The sequence below is a fragment of the Hemitrygon akajei genome, chromosome 6 (genome assembly GCF_048418815.1).
Source record: "Hemitrygon akajei chromosome 6, sHemAka1.3, whole genome shotgun sequence".
Taxonomy (NCBI): Eukaryota; Metazoa; Chordata; class Chondrichthyes; order Myliobatiformes; family Dasyatidae; genus Hemitrygon; species Hemitrygon akajei.
Window position 1 is genome coordinate 136,248,163 of NC_133129.1, and position 26,725 is coordinate 136,274,887.

Sequence of the window (26,725 nt, forward strand, 5' to 3'; positions counted from 1 at the left end):
CGGTGTCATTTGTCGGTGTCCGGTGTCGGTGTCGGTGTCATTTGTCGGTGTCCGGTGTCATTTGTCGGTGTCGGTGTCGGTGTCCGGTGTCGGTGCCGGTGTCATTTGTCGGTGTCGGTGTCGGTGTCCGGTGTCGGTGTCGGTGTCCGGTGTCGGTGTCGGTGTCCGGTGTCGGGAAGCGTTCCCGTGCGTCCGGACTCAGAGGAAGAAATAAAAAACAATTGGGAAGACTAGCAATTTGTGCAAATCGGGAAAGGGACTTTACTAAAACTGCTTCGGCCACAATTTCGTAGGATTGAGATCACTTGAAAACTCTTAGAGAAGTATCAGCCTCCAACGAGTTCGAAAGATCAAGACTGAACCAATGCCTGCAGACGAGAGCAGTGATACAGCGACTTGATTGGTCCAAAAACTCTGCTGATCACCCTAGGATACAGCATCGTATTCATGGTTAATTCTTGCAGCATGTTGGTGGGCGGTCTGGAAGTATAAGATGAAGAGCTAGAGCTTAGATAACAGGTAAAGAGAGAGAGAGAGAGAGCGAGAGAGAGAGCCAGTGAGAGAAAGAAAGAGAGCGAGAGAAACTAACGTGAAGGAGCACGTAGAGAAAGGCTAGCATGGGGAAAGGTGGCGAACAAGGAGAAGAAGAGGGAGAATGCGAGAAAAAACTGACCCATTACACGTGGGAAGAGATCCAGAAGCACAATAGCAGCACGGACAAGTGGCTAGTGATTGATAGCAAGGTATACAACATCACCAACTGGGCTCTAAAACACCCGGGAGGGAGACGGGTTATCAGTCACTATGCCGGAGAGGATGCCACGGTAAGGAAACCGCCTCGATGTGTTTTAAAGAGAAGCTGAACGCGTTCCATTGCTGGAGGGATGCATTCTCTGCCACTTGTGCCGGTGTATTGTGGCCCAAGAATTCTTTGTTGTAATATTTGAGCTTTAACAACATTTATTGGCGTTCTTTCCAAGATTATAGTGTTTTTAACCCCAGATCAGTGCAAGTTGCTTTACAGGTTTGAATTATTAAAAAATACACCAGCTTCTGGCAGGGGCTCAGGGTTACTTGAGTTCAAAAATGCGGAGTTACTCTCGGTCATACGAATCTGTGCCATCGTGCTCGTTCTTTCGAGGGGAGAGCTGTTGGAGCTACTACGCCAAGCCAGGTTTGCATGTGAATACTAAAATCCTCCTGGTGAAAACAGAACTTAATCGGGAAATCGGGAAAATACGTAATCAAACACGATCTTCAAGGCGATCATTATGGTTTTCACAAAACGCGTGAATGGATTCGCTGTTTGCAGTTTCAAAAATATTCACTGTAATCTTCAAAAACCCGGGAATCCCACACGATAAGATGATGTTTTCAGTCACATTATTCAGTATCACCATTTACGCCGCCAGTAAATTAATTCTGATTTAGAACGTAATCGCCAAACCGCTCTCATTTCATGTTACATTTAAAACCGAAATTGTTTTACTCAGTTATGACAATGTTTGACTCTATTAAATACTACTTAATTCATTCAGGTAAAATTATTATTTTACTATTATAATATATTAATTTAATTAAAGCTTCCCTGGAGTAAATTATTGCTTTGAAATTTTCAAATTGTTTCTAAATAACCACCTTTTTTCTTTGTCCAATTCCCATCCCCTGTTGAAATTGCTGTATTTTTTGCTGGGACATAGTTCCAAGGATGTCGGTAGTTTGTGAACTGAGACTGTGTGTATTACCAGACTCTTCATTCATGGGAGATGGTGTATTTCAGGTACATAACAAATGCCTAATGGATTGGATTTTTAGCACAATATTGATTTGGAGTTCTGACTTATAGTTACATCTTGAGATTAGCCAATTCATGGGAAACTTTGAATGGCACCGGATTGCCTCCTTCATGGGTAAAGCAGACATCATGGGATTGGGATACCATATTCATGATCCAATATTCCCTGGTTTTTTAACAGCTCTGCAGAACAACCATTGCTCTGAACAGGAAACTTTTACATGGCCTGAAAACTGTGTGGCACTTGATATTTTTTGTTTGTAATATGCAGGTTAAACACAAGCTACAAGTTACAACACAAGTAAACAATGTCAGGCAGTCAAAATGTCTGACTGGCACAATGGCAAAAAAATGTTTTGACTAGATGGCTTTGGCATTCAGTGGGCCAGCAGTTTATTAACAGTGAGCTACAGGCTTCCATTCTGTTTTTATTGTTACGATTTGTAAGTGTCGTAACTTGAAACAATGACGAAGTAAATATGTCAAAGCTCTAAAATGTTGTGATACATGTATTATTTAGAAAATTTATGGATTATATTTGTTAATACAACATTAATTACACCGTATTCCACAATTATATTAACAGAGTTCAAAATTACATTAGCATAATTTCAAAATTATGTTAATATTATGTAAAATAAGGTTCCACCTGTGTGGCAACAAAGACTGTGTGCAGGAGCTTTTCAGTTACTGTGCGGACGCACAATTGCACAGCTTTGAGGGAACAGTGTTCATGAACTGATCTAATGAAATGATGTTGTACTTGTGTATGTGTATATACATACAGTGGTGCTAGAAAGTTTGTGAACTCTGTAGAACTTTCTCTTTTTCTGCATAAGTATGACCTGAATTGTGATCAGATCCTCACTTAAGTCCTAAAACTTGATAAAGAGAACTCAATTAAATAAATAACAGGAAGACGTTATACTTGTTCATTTATTTATTGAGAAAAATGATTCAATATTACATGTATTTATCGGGAAAAGTGTGTGAACCTCTGGGGTACTGCCTTCTACACAAGCTATTTGAAGTCAGGTGTTTCAGTCAATGAGATGAGATTGGAGGTGTGGGTTGTTAGAGGTCCTCTGTCCTATGAAAAAGACACACAAAGTCAAGTTACTGACAAAGCCTGCTCCTCTCAAGAAAGATGAAAACAACATTCAGTGCAATTTAGAAGAATTGTAGAGATGCAAGAAGCTGAAAAAGGCTACAAAAGCATTTCTAAAGACCTGCATATTCATCAACCCACAGTAAGAGAGATTGTCTACAAATGGAAGAAACTCAGTACTGTTGGTAGTCTCCCTAGGAGTGGGCATCCTGCAAAGATCACACCAAGAGCACAACGTGCCATGCAGAAGGAGGTGATAGAGAATGAAGGGTAACAGCAAACGACCTACAGAAATCCCTAGAACTTGCTAAAGTCTCTGTTCATGTGTCCACTATAAGGAAAACATTGATCAAGAATGGTGTTCATGGAAGAACACTACGGAGGAAACCACTGTTCTCCAAAAAAAAACATTGCTGCATGACTCGGGTTTGCAAAAGACCACCTGGATGTTCTACAATGCTTCCGGGACGATGTTCTGCGGACAGATGAGACAAAAGTTAAACTTTTTGGCAGAAATGTACATTGCTATGTTTGGAGGAAAAAGGGCACTGCACACCAACACCAAAGCCTCATCCAAACTGTGAAGCGTGGTAGAAGGAGCATCATAGTTTGGGGTTGCTTTGCTGCCTCAGAGCCCGGACAGCTTGTAATCACTGGGGGAACACTGAATTCAAAATTGTATCAAGACATTTCACAGGAGGATGTCAGGGTAGCAGTCCATCACCTGAAGCTTAATGGAAGTTGGATACTGCAGCAAGACAATGATCCGAAAGACAGGAGTAAATCAACAATGGAATGGTTTAAAAAAAACTTGTGTTTTGGAATGGCTAAGTCAAAGTCCTGACCTTAATCCTATAGAAAAGTTGTAGGAGGACCTGAAGCAAGCAGTTCATGCAAGGAAGCCCAACAACACCCCAGAGATGAAGCAGTTTTGTAAGGAGGAAGAGTCTAAAATTCCTCCTGTGTAGGACTGATTAACAGTTATGTTTGGTTGTAAATATTGCTGTACAAGGGGGGGTCACACCAATTACTGAAAGCAAAGGTTCACATACTTTTTCCAACAAATACATTGATATTGGATCAATTTTTCAATAAATAAATGAACAAGTATACCATTTTTGTGTTATTTATTTCATTGGGTTCTCTTTAACTAGTTTTAGGACTTACATGAAGATCTGATCTCACTTTAGGTCATATTTATGCAGAAATAGAGAACATTCTACAGGGTTCACAAACTTAATAGCATCAGTGTAGTTGAAGAGATTCCACTGAGTTATTTAGATATGATGAATGTTCTTGCAATGCTATCATCTCAGATGCAGCATGGGTACTGTTATATTTGTTAGATTTTACTTTTGGTTCATTTTAAGAATGTTTTTATTTACATTTGGCAAAAGCAGTTAACTTTATTTATTATAATTCCTCAGTCAAAAGATATAGATAGATGTCCAGACTCACTAATTTTGGTAACTTAGCCAATCCATACAGTGAGAAAGAGACAACTGCCTACATACATTCAATGCAGGTTTTCCAGCATCTCTTGCAGTTTCATTCTCTTTTTCATAGAATGCTAAGGATACCAACAATTGAATTGTCATCTATCTTGGGTCTTTTATCAAGGGTAATGATTTTTGCTTAATCACTCACCTTGTTAGCACTGCATTCCAAATCATTTTCAAATTTTTGGAAAACTGATATGTATTTGGCTTTTGCTGTAGGTGTTCCTCAATGAAACAACACATCAAAGGATCTATCCTGTAGATTCAATCTGAACCCCAATTGCCTGAACAATTCACGTTACCTCCTCTACTCATGCTTTCTTTTCCGTAAAACCGTAAGATCATAAGATGGAGGAGCAGAATTAGGCCAATGGGCCCATCGGGTATGTTCTGCCATTCATCATTGTTGCATGCAGCCCTATTCTCCTGCCTTCTCCCTGGAACCCCTCCAAGAGGACCACAACCTTATCATAGGATTCGGAGATTTGCGTGCCTCAGTGACTCAGAGAGCTATGTTGGCTGGAGTCAGGGCTTTATGCTTTGCTTCTCTGTAGGGTCACCCATGCCAAACAGGTCAAAGTTTAGAGGCCAGACTAAGTGTGGTCCACCAGTCCTCCAGGTTTGGGGGTTCAGCTCAGGGCTAACCACACTGATTCGTAAAACAAAATTGTTATGGAAACAGCAATGAAGAATCCTTCTGCATTTGAGTGTGACCGTATCCCTGAGTCTCCAGCTGGGACTTGCATGACTGACAGTAGTGAAAACTGAGAGGAAGCTACTGACATGATGAAGGAAGCCCTGAACACTGCCAGAGATGGAGGACCTTCATTGCTGCCCTAAATGCCAATGGCATAACGGTTAGTAAGTAAGTCCCTGTAACCATAAGACAAAGGAGCAGAATTAGGCCATTCAGCCCATCAAGTCTGCTCCTCCATTCCATCATAACTGATTTACATCCTGTCAAACCATTCTCCTGCCTTCTCCACATAATCTTTGACACTCGTACTAATCAAGAACCTATCAGCTTCCACCTTAAATGCACCCAATGACATGGCCTCCACAGGCGTCTGTGGTAATGTATTCCACAACGTATTTCTTCAGCTAAATAAATTCCTCCTCATCTCTATTCTGAAGGGGCATCTTGTATTCTGAGGCTGTTCCCTCAGATCCTAGACTCTGCAACTATAGGAAACATCCAATCCACATACACTCTATCTAGGCTTTTCAATATTTGATAGCTTTAAATGAGATCCTCCCTTTCATCTAAGCTGCAGTGAGTACAGGACCAGAGCCATTTAATGCTCCTCATATGATATGCCTTTCAATCCCAAAATCATTTTCGTAAACCTCCTTTGAACCCTCTCCAGCTTCAGCACATCCTTTTATAGATAAGGGGCCCAAAACTGCTCGCAATACTCCAAGTGAGGCATCACCAGTGCCTTATAAAGCCTCAATATTACAAACCTTGCTTTTATACTCTAGTCCTCTCGAAATGAATGCTAAAATTGTGTTTGCCTTCCTTACCGCCAACTCAAACCTGCAAGTTAACCTTTAGGGATTCCTGCACGAGGACTCCCAAATCTCTTTGCGTCTCTGATTCCTAAATTTTCTCCCTGTTTAGAAAATAGGCTACACCTTTGTTCCTTTTAGCAAAGTGCATGACCATACACTTCCCTATACTGTATTGTATTCCATCTGCCTCATTTACTCCTTCTCTCAGTGTGTCTACGTACATCTGCGGACTCCCTATTTCCTCTACTCTACCTGTCCCCCCATTTATCTTTGTATCATCCTCAAACTTAACCACAATTCCAGCAAATAATGTGAAGAGATGCAGTCCCTGTGGAACACCACTAGTCATCAGCAGCCAACTGAAATGCCTCCTTTATCCCCACTCTTTGCCTCCTGCCAGTCAGTCCATCTTTTAATTATGGTCACATTTTCTCTTAGTCACATCTGCTGCTCCAGAAGTTGAGACTAGATGTTTTAATTTTATCTTTTGTTGTATCGGTGTTCTGTAATCTGTTGGGCAGTTGTGACTGTAACCATGGAAACTGTAATATATTTATAGTTCATATATTCCTCTGATAAATTCAAAGGCAACATCTTTATCTTTCAAGTAATTGTGCACACCTTTTGTTTCTCACTCCATTCGCTCCCACGTTGTTCCTCTTCTGTTCTTCGTCACCATCACATCACTGACCAGTACATACCATGGACAAGTAGAATTGATTATAAGTGCACTCCAAGTATAATTGTTTTATTCTGCTCAACAATACTCCTGGACCTGTTAAATATGGATTACATACAGAATAAGACTCCATTCTACCCTATGAAAATATGGAGACTGTTTCAGAATTTTAGAGTGACATTCTAGTTTTCAGTCAGCTACCTTCCATCCTTTGCAAGTGGATTTATCGAAAGAGCAGAGTGATCTTCAGTGGATGGTGCTCTCTACAGAAATCTCTAACGTTGTTTTAGATTGGAATCTTACTGTGGGCAACTTCATCCCATAAACCTACAGTGAAATACATTTGGCTGGTGCATTAATCAGTGAAAGCACAGCACATTTGGGTGTTACACAGTTGACTGTAAGAGAAGTTCGGTTGTTAGATTACAGACAGGTGAAATCGACCTAGTCATTAACTGAAAAGCCGTTTGGCCTTTCCTCTCACTCCTCAGATGAAGTGATGACGTAGGCTCCCTGGCTCTAGACTTCATGGTGCAATTATCTAAACTGAATGAAGTTGTCATTACCCATGTAGTTTTCAGTGACCTTCTAAATCTTGTTTTGAAATTGCTCTTGTTAAATTCATGGGTAAGTGTGTCCCAGTTGCTGAGTAAGTTTCTGTCCAATGCTGAGTTGCCCTCTGCTCTGTCATTGCAGCTGAGACAGTGTACGGGGTGATGCCTTTCAGAAAATAGTAGAATCTTACAGCAGGGGGCCATCTGGCAGTTCTGAATATGGCTGATTCTGAAATAATTATTCAAATCCTTTGGTTCTGCTGGCGAGTCCTGTTCAAATACATGTCCAGGTGCATTGTAAAGAGTACTGTGTAACCTGATTCTACCTCATTGTCAAACACTGACTTCCTCATCTTGCTAACTATGTTTATGGAGAAAATTTCCACATTTTCCCTCAGGTTTGTTTTATTGTTCATTTTGAATCTATTATCTTTGCTTAGTGACTTACATTGTGTCTGAAATAATTTCTCTGGGCTCGCTCAGTTATGGCCTTCACAGTTTTGATAACTTTTAAATCTCTTGTTAACTTCCTTTGCTAAGAGAACAACTCCCAGTTCTGTCTCTTCTTGGCCAAACCTCCTCTTAATCTTCTTCAGGGATTTATAGAGTGAGGGTGTTCAGGACTGTTGTCGGTACACCAGTGGAGGCCTAACAGGTTTGAATAATGTACTTTCCTTTTGTGTCGCCAAATTATAAAGCCAAGTATGCCATATTACTTTCTAAATCATTCTTGCCAACTCATCCTGTGATTTTGGAGGTGTACAGGAGAGACATCCTTAATTTCCATAATTTAATTTAAGAATTAGATTGATTTTAGAATATTTCAAAGGGTCAGCACGCCATTGTGGGCTGAAGGGCCTGTGCTGTTCTATGTTCCATGTTCTAATTGGCTACTTTATTTAAATAGTGCAGACTTGGGCAGAAAAATCAAAAAAATGGAAGTGTACAGATAATACAGCACATCATTGTAGTAAACAAACAATAGGATAGGAGCAGATCCAGGAATGACTACCCTTGAAGTCCTGCTTTTCAGCTTTCTACCTAACTATTATTCTCTCTTCAGGACCCCATCCCTTGTCCTCCCTATGTCATTGGTACCAATATGTACCATGACTTACGGCTGCTCACCCTTTAGAATGCTGTGGACCTGATTTGAAACATCCCTGACTTAGGTTACCAGAGAGGCAACATACCAGTTGGGTGTCCCTTTCACATCCACTGAATCATCCGTCTGCTTCTCTAAATATTGACTGTCTCCTCTGTACTCTTTCCCCTTCTCTACATACAGAGCCGGATACTTGGTGACCGTGGCTTTCTTCTGTTAATCATCCCCCCACAGTATCCAAAGAGATATACATATTATTGAGAGGAATGGCCACAGGGATACTTTGCTATGTCTAAATACCCTCAACCTCTCCTGAAGTAACCCAGCTACCTGCTTCTCTGTAGCTCCTCTCTATCACGTCTTCATTTTCCTGTATGAGCTGAAGTTCATCCAGGTCCTTAACATGGTCTGTAAGGGGCTTCAGTTGGATGTACTTTGTGCAGATTGAATTGACTTTATATCCTTCGTATAGATGAGGAGTAAAAATCTTTACGTTATGTCTCCATCTAAATGTGTAATGTGTAATTATAGTAATTTATAATAAATAGTATGTACAACAGTATAGTCATACAACATAGAAATACAGTTGTGTCAGCATGAGTTAAGCAGTCTGATGTCCTGGTGGAAGAAGCTGTCCTGGAGCCTATTGGTCCTGGCCTTTCTGCTGCGGTATCATTTCCCGGATGGTAGCAGCTGGAACAGTTTGTGGTAGGGGTGACTCCGTTCCCCAATGATCTTTCGGGCCCTTTTTACACACCTGTCTCTGTAAATGTCCTGAATAGTGGGAATGGGAAGTTCACATCTACAGATGTGCTGGGCTGTCCGCACCACTCTCTGCAGAGTCCTGCGATTGAGGGAAGTACAGTTCCCATAACAGGCTGATGTAGTTATCAGAGATTTTGGAGATCTCCCAGAGTTTCCACACCTCACATGGCGAACACACCACTAACCCTGGACCCATTCTCACTGCAGTAGCTCTGTACTAATAGACAAAGAAATAGAGAAGCTTATTAGAAATTCACCTAGAGCCTCTGCCTCCTCTCGCCTAAGCCTCTTGAGCCAAAGCCTTAAGCTAACCACTTTAACGCTGTCTTCTCTCATAATGGCTGCTCTCACAATGGCCACTCCACTTAAACCTAACTTCTTTTTAATGACCTTTGGCAAGTTCTCAGTGATTGAAGCCTGCCAAAAAGCCTCAAAAGATGCCAAGCTCTTTTTAAACCTTGCTCTGCATCACCAAAGCAAGCAACTGTTCATGATGATTGAAGCATGCTGCAAAGGGCTTCAATCAGTTGAACACCCCCGCCCCCTACCATTGAGAACATCATTGAGAGGCAATGCCTCGAGAAGGTGCCATCCGTCACTGTAGACCCTCACATTCTGGGACATGCCCTCTTCTTATTACCTTCAGGGAGGAGGGCTACATTCAGCAATTCAGAAAAAGCTTCTTCCCTCCACTATCAGATTGTCATTTCTTTTTGTTGCTTTGTTTACCTGACAATTAATAATGATTTCCTATCGTTACACTGTGCTGCTGCTGCAAAACAACAAATTTCACATCATATAAGACAGTAACAAGAAACCTGATTCTAATTCTGATTCATTAAGAAGACTGAATATTGGAAAATATATTCTTCTGATGAAGAACCCAGTATAGTTCAGTACTTAATAAAGTTAGAGATGAACCATTCAAGGGTGAAATTGGGAAATAGTTCACTGCGAAAAAAAAAGTTATGTAAATATGGAACATTTAAAAGTTCACAGAGGCTGATCAAATGGCATTTTTTAACTGGATTTGGTAGTTTTGTGGGTTGTGACATGCATTTGAGGTGTTAGTCAGCCCCGTTTTAATTGGCTGGGTGAACAGGTTTGGTAAATGCAAGAAAAACTAGAAATCCAAAGCAACACAGACAAGCTGCTGGAGCAGCATCAGTCCTGAAGAAGGGTCTCAGCCCAGAACGTTGACTATTTATTCATTTCCATTGATGCTGCTTGACCTGCTGAGTTCCTCCAGTATTTTGTGCGAGTTGCTTTGGAACAGGTTGGATGACTTGTCGACTGCTGATTCAATAATATTTATGGTTCATTTTTTTTCTCCTTATCTGAGCAAGACCTATGGTATTGTCATCGTCGTTTCACAAGCAGAGATGGTTCAATATGGAGAAAGCCTGAAGCAATTCTGCTCTGCAGGGGTCAACCAAATGAAGTTGGTAAAAGATGAGCAACCCGGGTGATGTGATTTCAATTTAATTCTTGTTGTGGCTGCCCGAAGAAGAAATAGACAAACACAAAATTTAAGGGTTGGGCTTGAGCATATTACTTGGTCATTTTTCAAATGACATGGAAGTGCCACATAGCTTATCACTGTCAGATTTTATGGATGCGAAAGAGACACCCAGATGGGATGTTGCCTCCCATGTGCCAAGGTCAGGGGCAGCTTGGATGATAGCATTCCATAAGGGGAGGGTGGCAGTCAGAAATCACACTAACAATGACATACAGTAAGAATGAAAAGGGATGAGATCCTGAAGAAAGGGAGCCAAGTAAGAAAAGCAGGACCTCACAGTTAGTAATTTCTGGATTGCTGCCTATGAGGGTAAGAATAGGATGATTTTGCAGATGAACGTGTGGCTGAGGATTTGGTGTAGGAAATGGGGTTTCATATTTCTGGATCATTGGACTCCCTTCCGGGGAAGATATGACCTGTACAAAAAGGATGTGTTACACCCAATCTTCAGGGGTCCAGTATTCTAGCAGGCAGGTTTGCTAGAACTGTTGGGAAGGGTATAAACTAGTTTGGCAGGGGGATGGGAACTAGAGTGATAGGTCAGAGGAAGGGGCATTTGGTATACAGGTAGTTGCAAGGTGCTGAGTGTCTGTGAGTAAGGAATAGGCAGCTGATACAGCAAATTGCAGTCGGTAGGATGGGTTAAAATGTGTCTACTTTAATGCTAGAAGTATCGGGAACATAAAGCATGGGTCAGTACATGGAACTACAATGTTGTGACCATTACGGAGACTTGGTTGTCGTAGGGGCAGGAATGGCTTCTGGATGTTCCAGAATTTAGACATTTCAAAAGGAGCACAGGGAAGTAAAAGAGGTAGAGGAGTGGCATTGCTGATCAGGGATAGAATCACAACTACAGTTAGGGAGATTGTCAAGGAGAGATTGTCTACTGAGTCAGTATCCTATACACCCCCCTGCCAACTCATAGCAGCAGAGACACCGAGGAACAGATCAGGAGACAGATTTTGGGAAGGTGCAAAAATAACAGAATTGTTGTGGTGGGTGACTTCAGCTTCCCTCACATTGATTGGCACGTTCTTAGTGCAAAAGGTTTGGATGGGGTAGAATTATTTAGATGTGTCCAGGAAAGATTCCTGACATATTAAGTACACAGGCTGACTAGAGGAAAGGGCATATCAGATTTGGTTCTAGGCACTGAACAAGTTCAGCTGGCAGATCTCTCAATGGGAGAGCATTTCGGAGACAGTGATCATAACTCCTTGGCCTATACTATAGCCTTGGAGAGGGATAAGAGTAGATGGTATAGCAAAGTATTTAATTGGGGTGAGGGGCAATTATACTGCTACTCAGGGAAATGCACAGGTTGTTTAGGGAGTACTTTCAGGGGCTTCTTGTTAGGTTTATCCCAGTGAAGCAGGGAGAAGGTGGTAGGTTGAAGAGACCATGGCTGATGAGAAGAGGAAGATCTAGTTAAGAGGAAGAAAGAAGTTTATGAAGCGAAAGGTAATAGGAATAGCCCTGGGAATTATGGAACTATGAGTCTATGTCAATGATGGGCAAACTATCGGAAAGGGTTCTTAAGAGACAGGACTTATGAGCATTTGAAAAAAGAATAGTCTGATTAGAGATAGTCAGCATGGTTTTGTGAGGTCATGCCACACAAGCCTGATTGAAATCTTTGCGTAAGTAGCAAAATCAATTAATGAAGGCAGGACATTGGATGTGGTGTTAGTGGATTTAAGTAAGGCATTGGGCAGGGCTCTAGAGAGTTCAAGGTAGCCTGGAAGAAGCTAAAGAATGAACTTAGGAGAGCTGGAAGGGGGCATGAAAAGGCCTGGACAAATAGGATTTAGGAAAACCTATGACGTTCTACACCTATGCGAAAAACAGGAGGATGGCCAGAGCGAGGGTAGATCGATCAGGTGAAGTAGAGGGAACAAGTGGCTGGAGTCAGAGGAGGTAGGAGACGTCCTAATGAATACTTTGCTTCAATATTCACCATCGAGAGAGACCTTGCTGTTTGTGAGGTAAATGTATACTTTGTCACATCCTCACATTCAATCAGGCTTGTACGACAGGTCATTCCTGAGCCTGACTGAATTCTTTGAGGATGTGATAAAACGCATCAATGAAGGTAGAGCAGTGGACGTGGTGTATATGGATTTTAGTAAGGCATTTGATAAGATTCCTTGTGCTAGACTCATTCAGAAGATCAGTAGGCATGGGATCCAGGTAAACCTGGCTGGGTGGAAACAGATTTGGCTTGCCCGCAGAAGGCAAAATAGTAGAAGGAGCATATTCTGCCTGGAAGTCAGTTTCACAGGAATCTGTTCTAGATTCCTGCTCTTGTGTGATTTTTATAAATGACTTGGATGAGAAAGTGGAAGGGTGGGTTAGTAAGTTTGCAGATGACACAAAGGTTGGTGGAGTTGCGGATAATGTGGAGGGTGGTTGTTGGTTGCATTGAGGCATCGACTGGATACAGAGCTGGGCTGAGAAGTGGCAGATGGAGTTCTATGCTGCCTATCTCCACCTGTTACAAATTGGCTGAGAAATCCTTGTAATTGAGTAAAAGAACATTGTCCTTGAAAATATCTATAGTGGAAGTCTCCAGTTGCTTAAGAAAACATCAGTTTAGAATTACAGTATCCTTGGTTCTATACAAATATTTAATTAATAACCATATTGTCAAGTTGATCAGGTAATCACTGTGCAGTTAGCATGGGTCTCCATATTGCTTCTGGTTTCTCCATATGGCTGTAGTGTGCTGTCACTCACAAATGTATTTGGCTCTTTGCAGTGAAATCCCCGAGTACAACATATACTTGAATGCCACATCTGAAACATTTGTATTGTGGTGAATGGGGTAGGTGACTCAGGGAGGAGCAGGGCTTTACAATGCATGTGAGTATCTTTCAGTAGCAGAATCAGAATCAGGTTTAATACTACCGGCATATGTCATGAAATTTATTGTCTTTGCAGCAGCAGTACAATAATAGAAAAAACATGAATTACAGTAATTATATATATATAGTTAAGTTAAATTTGTGCAAAAATAGAAATAAAGTTATGAGGCAAGGTTCATGTTTCAATGTCCATTTAGAAATCTAATGCAGAGGGGAAGAAGCTGTTCCTAAGTCATTGAGTGTGTGTCTTCAGGCTTCTGCACCTCCTGTCTGATGGTAGCAAAAAGGACAAGGCATAACCTGGGTGATGGGGGTCCTTAATGATGGACGCCTCCTTTTTGAGGCATTGCTCATTGAAGATGTCCTGGATACTATGAAGGCTAGTGCCCACGATGGGGCTGACAAAGTTTACAACTCTATACAACCTATTCTGATCCTATGCTGTAGCACCCTGTCCAATGTCAGGTGTCAGCAGTCAGTTAGATGCTCTCTGTAGTACATCTGTGGAAATTTATGAGTGTCTTTGGTGACATAACAGATCTTCTTGTGCCTTCCTTGTAGTTGCATCAAAACGTTGGGACTGGGATAGGTCCCCAGAGATATTGACACCCACGAACTTGAAGCTGCTCACTCTTTCCACTTCTGATCCCTCGATGAGGACTGGTGCATGCTCCCTCATCGTACCCTTTCTAAAGTCCACAATCAGTTGTTTGGACTTACTGATATTGAGTAGAAGGTTACCTAAATAAATGTTAAAGTTTATTTACCCCTTGCTTTGGAATTTTCTTAAGCACCCTGCTCCATCAGTGATACTCAACTTTAGAACTGTATTCTTCATCCCCTCTACCCTCCCTCTCCCCACCCCCACCCCCACAGTAGGTGATCATGACTTCATCACCCTCATCCCTTATCCTGCCTTTCCAACCTGATTTTCCACTCACTATCTGAAGCTTCAGTCTTCTCCTCACTATCCTCACCGCTAACTCGAATGTCTCTTCGGGCAACTTTGTCTGCAGACAACAGGGTTTTGTGCAGCATGCTGAAGAAGGGCCCTAGTGAGAGCAAAGTGAGCTAAATGGATTATATTGAACATGGTGCTTTAGACCTTATGCAAATTGGAACTTTGCTGCAGAAGGTCCCAGCGTAAAATATACCTAACCATTGTGTATTGTAGGTTTAATAGCTTTTCTAAGCTTGGTATGATAACTCAGTCCTGATAGAAACATAGAAACATAGAAAATAGGTGTAGGAGTAGGCCATACAGCCCTTCGAGCCTGCACCGCCATTCAGTATGATCATGGCTGATCATCCAACTCAGAACCCTGTACCTGCTTTCTCGCCATACCCCCTGATCCCTTTAGCCACAAGGGCCATATCTAACTTCCTCTTAAATATAGCCAATGAACCGGCCTCAACTGTTTCCTGTGGCAGAGAATTCCACAGATTCACCACTCTCTGTGTGAAGAAGTTTTTCCTCATCTCAGTCCTAAAAGGCTACCCCTTTATCCTTAAACTGTGACCCCTCGTTCTGGACTTCCCTAACATCGGAAACAATTTTCCTGCATCCAGCCTGTCCAATCCCTTTAGAATTTTATACATTTCAAAAAGATTCCCCCCTCAATCTTCTAAATTCCAGTGAGTATAAGCCTAGTCGATCCAGTCTTTCTTCATATGAAAGTCCTGCCATCCCAGGAATCAATCTGGTGAACCTTCTCTGTACTCCCACTATGGCAAGAACGTCTTTCCTCAGATTAGGGGACCAAAACTGCACACAATATTCTAGGTGCAGTCTCACCAAGGCCTTGTACAACTGCAGTAGAACCTCCCTGCTCCTGTACTCAAATCCTTTTGCTATGAATGCCAACATACCATTTGCCTTTTTCACCGCCTGCTGTACCTGCATGCCCACCTTCAATGACTGGTGTACAATGACACCCAGGTCTCGTTGCATCTTCCCTTTTCCTAATCGGCCACCGTTCAGATAATAATCTGTTTTCCTGTTCTTGCAACCAAAGTGGATAACCTCACATTTATCCACATTAAATTGCATCTGCCATGAATTTGCCCACTCACCTAACCTATCCAAGTCGCCCTGCATCCTCTTAGCATCCTCCTCACAGCTAACACCGCCGCCCAGCTTCGTGTCATCCGCAAACTTGGAGATGCTGCATTTAATTCCCTCTTCTAAATCATTAATATATATTGTAAACAACTGGGGTCCCAGCACTGAGCCTTGCGGTACCCCACTAGTCACTGCCTGCCATTCTCAAAAGGTCCCGTTTACTCCCACTCTTTGCTTCCTGTCTGCCAACCAATTCTCTATCCACATCAATACCATACCCCCAATACTGTGTGCTTTAAGTTTGCACACTAATCTCCTGTGTGGGACCTTGTCAAAAGCCTTTTGAAAATCTAAATATACCACATCCACTGGCTCTCCCCCCATCCACTCTACTAGTTACATCTTCAAAAAATTCTATAAGATTCGTCAGACATGATTTTCCTTTCACAAATCCATGCTGACTTTGTCCGATGATTTCACCTCTTTCCAAATGTGCTGTTATTACATCTTTGATAACCGACTCTAGCATTTTCCCCACCACCGATGTCAGACTAACCGGTCTATAATTCCCCGGTTTCTCTCTCCTTCCTTTTTTAAAAAGTGGGGTTACATTAGCCACCCTCCAATCCTCAGGAACTAATCCAGAATCTAAGGAGTTTTGAAAAATTATCACTAATGCATGCACTATTTCTTGGGCTACTTCCTTAAGCACTCTGGGATGTAGACCATCTGGCCCTGGGGATTTATCTGCCTTTAATCCCTTCAATTTACCTAACACCACTTCCCTACTAACATGTATTTCCCTCAGTTCCTCCATCTCACTAGACCCTCGGTCCCTTACTATTTCTGGAAGATTATTTATGTCCTCCTTAGTGAAGACAGAACCAAAGTAGTTATTCAATTGGTCTGCCATGTCTTTGTTCCCTATGATCAATTCACCTGTTTCTGACTGTAAGGGACCTACATTTGTCTTGACCAATCTTTTTCTTTTCATGTATCTATAAAAGCTTTTACAGTCAGTTTTTATGTTCCCTGCCAGCTTTCTCTCATAATCTTTTTTCCCTTTCCTAATTAAGCCCTTTGTCCTCCTCTGCCGGTCTCTGAATTTCTCCCAGTCCTCAGGTGTGCCACTTTTTTTTTTGCTAATTTATATGTTTCTTCTTTGTACTTGATACTATCCCTAATTTCCCTGTCAGCCACAGGTGCACTACCTTCCCTGGTTTATTCTTTTGCCAAACTGGGATGAACAATTGTTGTAGTTCATCCATGCAATTTTTAAATGCTTGCCATTGCATATCCACCGTCAACCCTTTAAGTATCATTTGCCAGTCTATCTTAGCTAATTCACGTCTCACACCTTCAAAGTTACCCTTCTTTAAGTTCAGAACCTTTGTTTTTGAATTAACTATGTCACTCTCCGTCTTAATGAAGAATTCCACCATATTATGGTCACTCTTACCCAAGGGGCCTCGCATGACAATATTGCTAATTAACCCTTCCTCATTGCTCAATACCCAGTCTAGAATGGCTTGCTCTCTAGTTGGTTCTTCGACATGTTGGTTCAGAAAACCATACCGCATACATTCCAAGAAATCCTCTTCCTCAGCACCCTTACCAATTTAGTTCACCCAATCTATATGTAGATTGAAGTCACCCATTATAACTACTGTTCCTTTATTGCACGCATTTCTAATTTCCTGTTTAATGCCATCCCCAACCTCACTACTACTGTTAGGTGGCCTGTACACAACTCCCACCAGCGTTTTCTGCCCCTTAGTGTTATGCAGCTCTACCCATATCGATTCCACATCCTCCAGGCTAATGTCCTTCCTTTCTATTGTGTTAATCTCCTCTCTAACCAGCAATGCTACCCCACCTCCTTTTCCTTCTTGTCTATCCCTCCTGAATATTGAATATGCCTGGATGTTGAGCTCCCATCCTTGGTCACCCTGGAGCCATGTCTCTGTGATCCCAACTATATCATATTCATTAATAACTATCTGCACATTCAATTCATCCACCTTGTTACGAATGCTCCTCGCATTGACACACAAAGCCTTCAGGCTTGTTTTTACAACACTCTTAGCCCTTATACAATTATGTTGAAAAGTGGCTCTTTTTGCTTTTTGCCCTGGATTTGCCTGCCTGTCACTTTTACTTTTCACCTTACTACTTTTTGCTTCTACCCTCATTTTACACCCCTCTGTCTCTGCACTTGTCCCCATCCCCCTGCCACATTAGTTTAAAGCCTCCTGAACAGCAGTAGCAAACTCTCCCCCTAGGACACCACGAGTGAATCTGCAGATGCTGGAAATAAATTTTAAAAAACACGAAATGCTGGCAGAACTCAGCAGGGCAGACAGCATCTATGGGAGGAGGTAGTGACGACGTTTCGGGCCGAAACCCTTCATCAGGAGTGAAGTAACATGGGATGGTCGGGGGGGGATAAGAAGTGGGGGGAGGGATAAAGTAGAGAGCTGCTGCGTTCCCCCTAGGAACCCCTAGGACATTGGTTCCAGTCCAGTCCAGCTCAGGTGCAGACCGTCCCACCTCCCCCAGAACTGGTTCCAGTGCCCCTGATGAAAGGTCTTGGCCCAAGAAGCTGACTGTTTATTCCTCTCCATAGATGCTACCTGACCTGCTGAATTCCTCCAGCATTTTGTGTGTGTTGCTCTGGATTTCCAGTATCTGCAGAATCTCTTTGTGTTTATGATGACCCAGTCACTGTTTTCTCTGAATGCCATTTATGTTTTATATAATCTGCGTAATAACCTTGTGGCTCTTAAAGAGTAAAATTATATAGCTTCATTTGGCAATATCACATAAAGGAAATCTGAATTGCTAGTGTGGTAATAATTGTCTTAGAGGCATTAAGTGTGACAAAAGTGATATCTGAATGTGAACTCTCACTGCGATTTTAGCTTCCGCGATGATCACCTTCCTATTTATTTATTTTGAGATTCAGCATTGTAACTGGCCCTTCTGCCCCAATGAGACCCTTGTGACCAATTAATCTACTACCTGTACATCTGTGGACTGTGGGAGGAAACCAGAGCACCCGGAGAAAACCCATATGGTCAGGGAGAGAACGGACAAACTGCTTACGGACCGTGGTGGAATTGAACCCGGGTCGTTGGTGTGACACTCATTGCAACCCTCCCGTACTACCCCTGCATTTCTTCTCAAATTCTTGACAATAAAGCAAATTAAAACATTAATTATTAGCAACACACAAAATGCTGGAGGAACTCAGCAGGCCAGGCCGCACCAATGGAAAAGAGCAAACAGTCCACTCTTTATTCTTTTCCATGAAGCTGCCTGACCTGCTGAATTCCTCTAGCATTTTGTGTGCTTTGGATTTCCAACATCTGCAGATTTCCTCGTGTTTGTAAAACATTAATTAATTAGTTTGAAATTAAATTAAACCTCAGAGAATAAAATGTAGATATTATTCTATAAATTTCTATACTGAAAATATTGCATATGAAAATTTATGGATGACAGCTAATAAGATACAGCTGTCCAAGAAACGTATTTGGTGTTGATGAAGCTTGGACCATCCTGTTTCCTGCCTGAGCCCATGTAACGCAGAAAGCAGATTCTCAAGTGGATCTGTCTATCTGTCCATTGTTCCTATACTGCTCACCTCCTGGATTAGTTTCCTTCTGTGTAGCGATAGGCATTCAGAAACCTTGCAAAGGGTCAGCATAGATTGCACAGGGCAACAAAACATTGCAATTCATCACTTTTGATAAAGAGAAGCTGCCAAGTGTCAGTCTAACAATTTTACAAGTGCACTGTCCTTGGACAAATAAAACCATCTATCAGAAGTCACCCAATCATGAATTTCATTGTTTTCTGTGTACACTTTGTAGCCTTGTTATAAACTGCCTGCTGTGTTGTAGTCTGTTCAGTTAAAATTTTTGTTTGCTGAAAATCTCCGTCACCTTCTTCATGCATAATTTTCAGTTGTTGTCATTCTCCTTCCTCTTTGGCTCCGGCAGTCTCGTTTGTGCTTTCTCTTTTGTTCTGTTCTCTTTCTACACCTTTCCCCATGCTGTTTCTGATGCCAGAGTAATGGGAATAAATATCTGGCCCATTTGTCTTCTGGCCCTGGTTACGCCTCTTATAGGATTGTAAATGCGTTGGTGTAACAGTGTACAGTGCAGGGGGATCCCAGCTGAAATAGAGAATGAGGATCTTCTGAAACTGATCCTGTCCAACAGGCACTATAAATACAGGGATGAAGATAAAGACGGTCAGAAAGATAGTGCAAGGGGAAATGTAGTGGAAAGTGATTATTGTAGGGTATCTGATCATTTCAGGGACAGAATCAAGATTGATGTTCTTACATGGTACCTAAAAAAGGCACTAGACTGCACAGTACATCCCTGCAGTACAAATATTTATTCAGAGGCATGACCAAACAAATTAATATAACAAAGACAGCAGCCAACAGCCAAATGAGAAAAGCACGTGGACAACTTTGGCCTGTTTAATTACATTCAAATTGTATTCCTCCAGCCAAACTGGACAGTGTCCCTAACTTATTCCTTGGAGTCACTGCAAAGAATTTGGAGAATTAGCAGGTGCTTTGCTCTTGAAGCCAGAACATGACTTTGGGCTGGTTAAAGCTTTGCTCAAAGTTGGCCTTCCAGGTTATTGGGAACAGGGAAATTCAACACAGGTAGGACCACAGAATATCAAGAGGAAGTGCCAAGCTTTTGTGTTGCTAATGTTACTTGCCACTTATCAGTCAAGTTTGAACATTGTCCACGCCTACAAATGTGCACAGATTATTCATTACCTGAGATACCCTATGAGAATAGGTTGAGCGAACTCGGCCTTTTCTCCTTGGAGCGACGGAGGATGGTAGGTGACCTAATAGAGGTGTATAAGATGATGAGGGGCATTGATAACCAGAGGCTTTTTCTCAAGGCTGAAATGGCTGATGTAAGGGGGCATAGTTTTAAGGTGCTTGGCAATAGGTACTGAGGGGATGTCAGAGCTAAGTTTTTCACACAGAGAGTGGTGAGTGCATAGAATGCACTGCTGGCGACGGTGGTGGAGGCGGATACAGTAGGGTCATAGATAGGTACATGGAGCTTAGAAAAACAGGGCTATGCAGTAGGGAAACTTTAGGCAGTTTCTAGTGTAGTCGGCATAACATTGTGGGCCAAAGGGCCTGGTATATGCTGTAGATTTCTATGTTCTATGTTGAGATGTTACAAATAGAGCTGAACGTTGTGCAGTTATCAGTGAATCTTCCCACAGACCTTATGACAGGAAGGTCATCGCCGCAGATCTTTGAACTGAAACTAAAGATAAAGATCATCTTTATTTGTCACATGTACTTTTCATTGAATCGAGTCAGTGAAGATTGTGTTGGGCAGCCCATCGTGCTTCTGACCGCCAGCACAGCATGCCCACAACTCGCTAAACCTAACTGTACATGTTTGGCATGAGAGAGGTAAGTGGAGCATTGTCGTGGTTTCTCGTGCCTTACAAATGACCAGGAGACACAGAAGATTCTTCAAGAAGGGTTAAACTTTAATTTGCAAATCAAAGCTGAGACAGTCATTGCTCTAGTCGCTGATTGCCCACCGATCCTCGGACACAGCAGCTTTTATAGCAATCTCTAGTTGCATTTTACACGTGCTGCACGTACATTGTGCATAGCAAATAATAAACTCAGAACTGAGCAATGTTCTAATCTACATTTCTTTAGTTCTTTAGCTACCTCTCATTAACACACCATTGTCATCTTAAGACTGCAGTCTCCTACCAAATTGGGTACATGCATAGCAAATAGGAAACTCAGAACTGAGCAATGTTCTAATCTACATTTCTTTAGCTCTTTAGCTACCTCTACATTCCTAAGATTTCATTCTACTAAATTGAGTACATGCATAGCAAATAATTGACTTCATAGTTAAAGTTTATACTTTTATACTCCAATAGCACCCAGATGAAAGTCGTGCAGTGATGGGAGAACATACAGACTCCTCAGAGACAGCGACAGGCATTGAATCTAGATTAGTGATTGCTCAAGCTGTGATTGCATTACTCTAATCACTAACATGAGCTTGTATACAAAAATGCCATTGTCCTTTCAAAATGAATATCAATGACAGTCTTCCAGAATAAGACGCTTCAGTTGTTTAGAACCACAATATTTTTCTTCGTAAATTTTTTGAAACATATCTAAGACAATTTGAGAATTCCATTTTATACTTTGGTATTTAATTAATAATGAAATTGGAATTGAATGTTGTCACGTGTACCAAGGTACAGTGAAATGTTTATCTTGCAAACGTTTCATAGAAAACAAATCATTACACAGTGCATCTCGGTAATACACTTCAATCTGAAACGGCTAAACTTTTTGTGTAGCTGTTGCAGAATAAAGTGTAACAACTACACAGAGAGTGTAGTGCAGGTAATGTGATGACAGGCCTAGGCGAGGATGGTTAGAACCAAGTGCTGGAATATCCGAGACTAGAATCGAAACACAATGCAAGACTGAAACAAAGACAGGGTTCTAAACTAGACGCTAGACGAGAATCCAAAATTGAGCTGATGATCAAGCACCAAACCTCAGATTAGGCGCTCCTTAAATATTAACTAAGGTAGAGCTTCCTTGAGTCTGGTGGAACACACTTTCAGACCATTGTATCTTCTGCTGATAAGAGAAGGGAGGCGGGTGGGTAGAGTCTTTGATTCTGCTGGCTGCTTTACTGAGACAGTGAAAAGTACAGGGTCCATGGAGGGGAGGCTGGTGTCAGTGATGTGCACAGCTCCGCAGTCTCTTGAGGTCACAGGCCGAGCAGTTGCTGCACCAAGTCGCGATGCATTCTGATAGGGTGCTTCCTATGGTGCATCAATAAAACTTGGTAAGGGTTGACAGGGACATGCCAGGATTATTTAGCTTCCTATGCAAGTAGAGGCATTGGTAAATGTTCTTGACCGTGACATCTACGTGGTTGGATCAGGATAGGCAATCGGTGATGCTCACTCCTAGGAACATGGGGCTCTCACTCCTCTCGATCTCGGCACTATTGATGAAAACAGGAGCACGTACACAGTCCCCCTCTCATGCTGAAGTCAACGACCAGCTCATTTGTTTTGCTGACTTTGAGGGATAGGTTGTTGTCATGGCACCATGCTACTAAGATCTCTATCTTCGGTTGGCACCAGAAGTGTGGCGATTGGCCCAGCGCAATCCACGAGCTGTGTTGGTCATTGATGCAAAATGACGCATTTTCACGGTATGTCTTTGATGTGTACGTGACAAATAAAGCTCCTGTGCGTGAGGGGATGCAGCAGCGTGCCCTGGCTGGTTAGCTGCAGCTGCTAGTTGTACGCCTCACTGTCTTGCAAGAGCAGGGCAGTACATCACTGCTCCTTCATTACTCATTATCACGTAAAGTATCAGGGTGATGTCCTTCTCAAGGCTGAATAACTGGCCATGCGTACAAGCTATTCAAGATGCTGTGTGTGCGTGTGTGGGAGTAATATAAAATTTGCAAGATTTCATTGCGGGACATGATTAATGGTGATTGCTGATAGGTGAGGGAGGACCGTGTGCACATGGTAATACCTGAGACTAACGATGTTGTTTGTGGGTATGGTAGTTTAACCTTTCTTCCCCAACCTTGCTCGTCCATACGAATACTTTTCTGATTAGTCCATCAGGACAATTGCTGGAATTAAAAGCTCCAGTTATCTATTACCACTCCTTTTGCATTTTGTCTAGGGCACCTCCTGTCTGAAATATTGAATGTCTCCACCTCGGTCGCCAAGACTGCACGGAGACAGTGCATCACAGTTCAGTGGTGCTCAGGCTCACAGCCCACAGGCAAGGCAGGGGGGAGGAAACTGGAATTGGTTTCATAGGAGAAAATCAATCTGGATTACACCTCCTAATCACCATTCCATAATCCCCACTGAGTGGGTGTCACATGAAATGGAGCTACATTCGCTGTGGTGGAAATGGAGGGCATCCAAACCAGGAACTGACACAGAGCTTCTGCTGCTCCATCAGGCCCTTGACGTAGAGCCTCTGCTGTCGCTTTAGGTTGCCTGGCCAGAAGCCCCTGACTATATAATGCAGAAAGAAAAGCTTGGAAGATGAAAAATATTTTAAATATCACAGAAAAGAACGATAAATTAATTGAAGTGAGCCCAACACGCGGAACTTGAGAGCAAGTGGAGAAATTTAAAACACAGGAGCCTTGATGCGGGAAGTACATTCCAGGCAATTGGCAGCCGGCTGAAGATCAGCAGGTTGCAATAACAAGAGCCCGATTGTACTTCACATGGGAATTAAAAATGATGCCAAGGTTGTGATTATCTGGTGGAGGGATTGCTATTCAGATGGTGATTTCCACGTTCCTGAGATGGGCAAACGCTTTAAAATTCTGGTCAGTTCCCTGCATGACAAAGGATACTGCAAAGACGGGAGGAGGAAATAGGCAAGGCAAATGATGGAGCTGTGATGGGACAGTTGGATGTTAAAAAAATTGTAATTGAGAGAAGGAAAAATGAGAAGCAGTCGACCTTGTCCCTCGGAGGCCCGGATTCCAGTGCCCGAAAGCTTTGCTGGATCCCACAACTTGCTGTCTCAGTGCGTCTTACACTTTGAGCTGCATTCATTTCTGTATTGAGTCGAGATTATTTTCATCACCCTTCTCTCGACTGGAGAAGCCCTGCCCTGGGCTGATGCTAACTGGCACAATAAAACCACCATTTGAAATAAAAGCGAGGTATTGGCTGCTGAGAGGTGTGGGGGTTTTTGACCGTCTAGGAAGTGGAAGGGAGAATAATAAGCAAAAAATATCAAGAACGTGAGATGAAGAGTCCTTGAAATTGAGTCCATAGGTTTTGGAAATAGTTCAGTGATGGGGCGAGTAAGGTTATCCCCTTTGGTTCAGGAGGCTGATGGTTGAGGGGTAATAACTACTTCTGAACCAGGTGGTGTGAGTCCTGAAGCTCCTGTACCTTCTTCCTGATGACAGCAGTGAGAAGAGAGCATGTCCTGTGTGGTGGGGGTCCCTGATGATGGGGGCTGCATTTCTTTGATGGTGTTCCACGTAGTTGTGATCAATGGTGGGGTGGGCTTTACCAATGATGGACTGGGCCATATCCACAAACTTTTGTAGGATTTTCTGTTCAAGGGCATTAGTGTTTCCGTACAGTGATATGTGATGCAGTCAGTGAACATTCCACCACACATTTACAGGAGTTTGCCAAAGTTTTAGATGTCATGCTGAATCTCCACAAACTTCTAAGGCAGTCGAGACGCTGCCATGCTTTCTTAATAAATGCACTTGCGTGCTGGGCCCAGGACAGGTCCTCTGAAATGGTAACACCGAGGAATTTAAAGTTGCTGTCCGCGTCATAAACAGTCCGTACAGCAGATCCACCAACTCAGCCCACGTCCAGCTTGCTGGGCCCTTCGAGCAATTCAACTTCACCATCTCCCACCAACATGTCTCCAAGAACACTTAAGGTGAATGCCCTGACATGATAGTTTGACCCAGCGGAAACGGAGATCAACCCTCAGCCCATTATTCCATCTTCCCCGATCCTCACCCGAATCAGCTGGGATCTTGAGGACCAGGTCTGTCAGGCCTGCTCTGGCCGACACACCTGACCACTGCATGTACGTGCTGGGGGCCTTGCATCCAGAGGCATTCCAGTGGGCCCTCTCTTCACCCCTCTCCGGCCATCCAGGTGCAGAATGGACTCTGAATTTCCTGCGATGACAGTTCTGGTGGCCTACTAGGACTGCAGATGTATGGCAGTTCATCTCCTGCAACCCCTACCAATCCGTCAATGCCCATGGTCCTGCATTGCCGTGGATTTCATCACGGGTTTGCCACCTTCTGATGGGCCATGATGAATTGATGGTAGAGCCGGTTCTCCAAGGCAGCCCACTTAATTGTCTGCCACAAACTTGCATCATCCCATCAGCTGTTGAGATGGCGGACCTGCTTCTCCAACATGTAGTTCGTCTCCATGGTTTCACTTAGGACATTATGCCATACCAGGACCAACAATTTATCTCTTGCTTCTGTCGAGCCTTCTGCTCCTTCCTCTGCATCTCAGTGAGTTTGTCCTCTGGCTATCATCCGCACACCAGTGGTCAGTCAGAAAGTACCAATCAGCAAGTAGAGAAGTGTCTGCGATGCTTTGCTGCATCTAACCCTTACATATGGAAGATGTATCTGGTCTGGATAAACTGTCTCATGACCTACACTCCTCCTAACTGCTAACCATGGACAACAGCCTAGCTGCTACCTGGTCCCCAGGCAGAGTAGTCTGGCTGTTCACTGCTGGAAGTTGTCCGCGGTTAGCAGCTAGGATGGCCCTCCCACACTTTTCTAGTATTCCAGCAGCAGCAATCCAGGACCTGGCTGATGGGGTCTCCAACATTGGCTCTTCCATGGAGAACAAAGGAGGCTGGTAGCCATGAAGCATTTCAAAGTGTGTATACCTATGGCAGAGGAGGTGTGTAGGTCATGAGATAGTCTGGTCCAGACCAGATTCAAGATCTTGCCCTGCACACCAACACCTGCAAGCTCTCGCCCTAGTTTATTGCTCCATTCAAGATTACCCATCGCATCAGTCCAGTCACTTACCATCTCCAGTTACCACCATCCCTCAGGATCACAGCTACCTTCCACGTTTCCTGCCTCAAGCCCATTGTCCAAGGACCACTCATCTGATCTGAGCTTGCACTTCCGGAGCCCGGGATTGTACATGAGTCGCTGGTTGATGGATTCATTTCATTGTGGATTAGGTGTCTAGTACCTGGGCAACTGGGAAGGGTGGTCTGGAGGAGAGATCTAGGGTGCCATCCAGTTTCTTCTTGGATACATCACTCATCAAAGAGTTCTACCGGAGTTCATACTGGGTGCAAGCTGTAAGAGGAGGTGTCCTGTCATGCTTGTACAGACAGGCACTTCCCAGTCTCCACCCAGGTAACAGGATTCACCTGCAGCTCATTTCCAACTCATCACCTGCAAATTGTTCCCAAGTCATCACCTGCAAGTCGTTCTCAAGTCACCTACAGCCTATTTAAACCCAGCTCTCATCCACAGTCCTTGTTTATCTATTGAACTTGCCAGCCTCAGCCATTTACTTCTACTCTTCAGATACTTTGTTACCTGTGGTTTTTAATATCTGTTCTCTCTCATTTTGTGGCCCCTTGTGGCTTGTTATTTTTGCAGTCTATTATTAAAGATACTGCTCA

At 42.9% G+C, this 26,725-nt stretch overlaps 1 protein-coding gene across 4 annotated transcripts in view; it reads left to right on the top strand.

The window, feature by feature from the left end:
• Positions 1 to 448: 448 nt before the first annotated feature.
• Positions 449 to 26,725, top strand: part of LOC140729523 (acyl-CoA 6-desaturase-like) — a 90,347-nt gene continuing 64,070 nt past the window's right edge. For 2 of the 4 annotated variants that reach the window (XM_073049351.1, XM_073049352.1), the window contains exon 1: positions 449 to 743. In XM_073049351.1, coding sequence (XP_072905452.1) covers positions 618 to 743 — 126 coding nt within the window. In that variant the 5' untranslated portion in view covers positions 449 to 617. Of the gene's footprint in view, positions 825 to 1,011; positions 1,175 to 1,700; positions 1,781 to 26,725 lie in introns of those variants that run through there. The other 2 variants (XM_073049350.1, XM_073049348.1) reach the window with 2 other exon arrangements.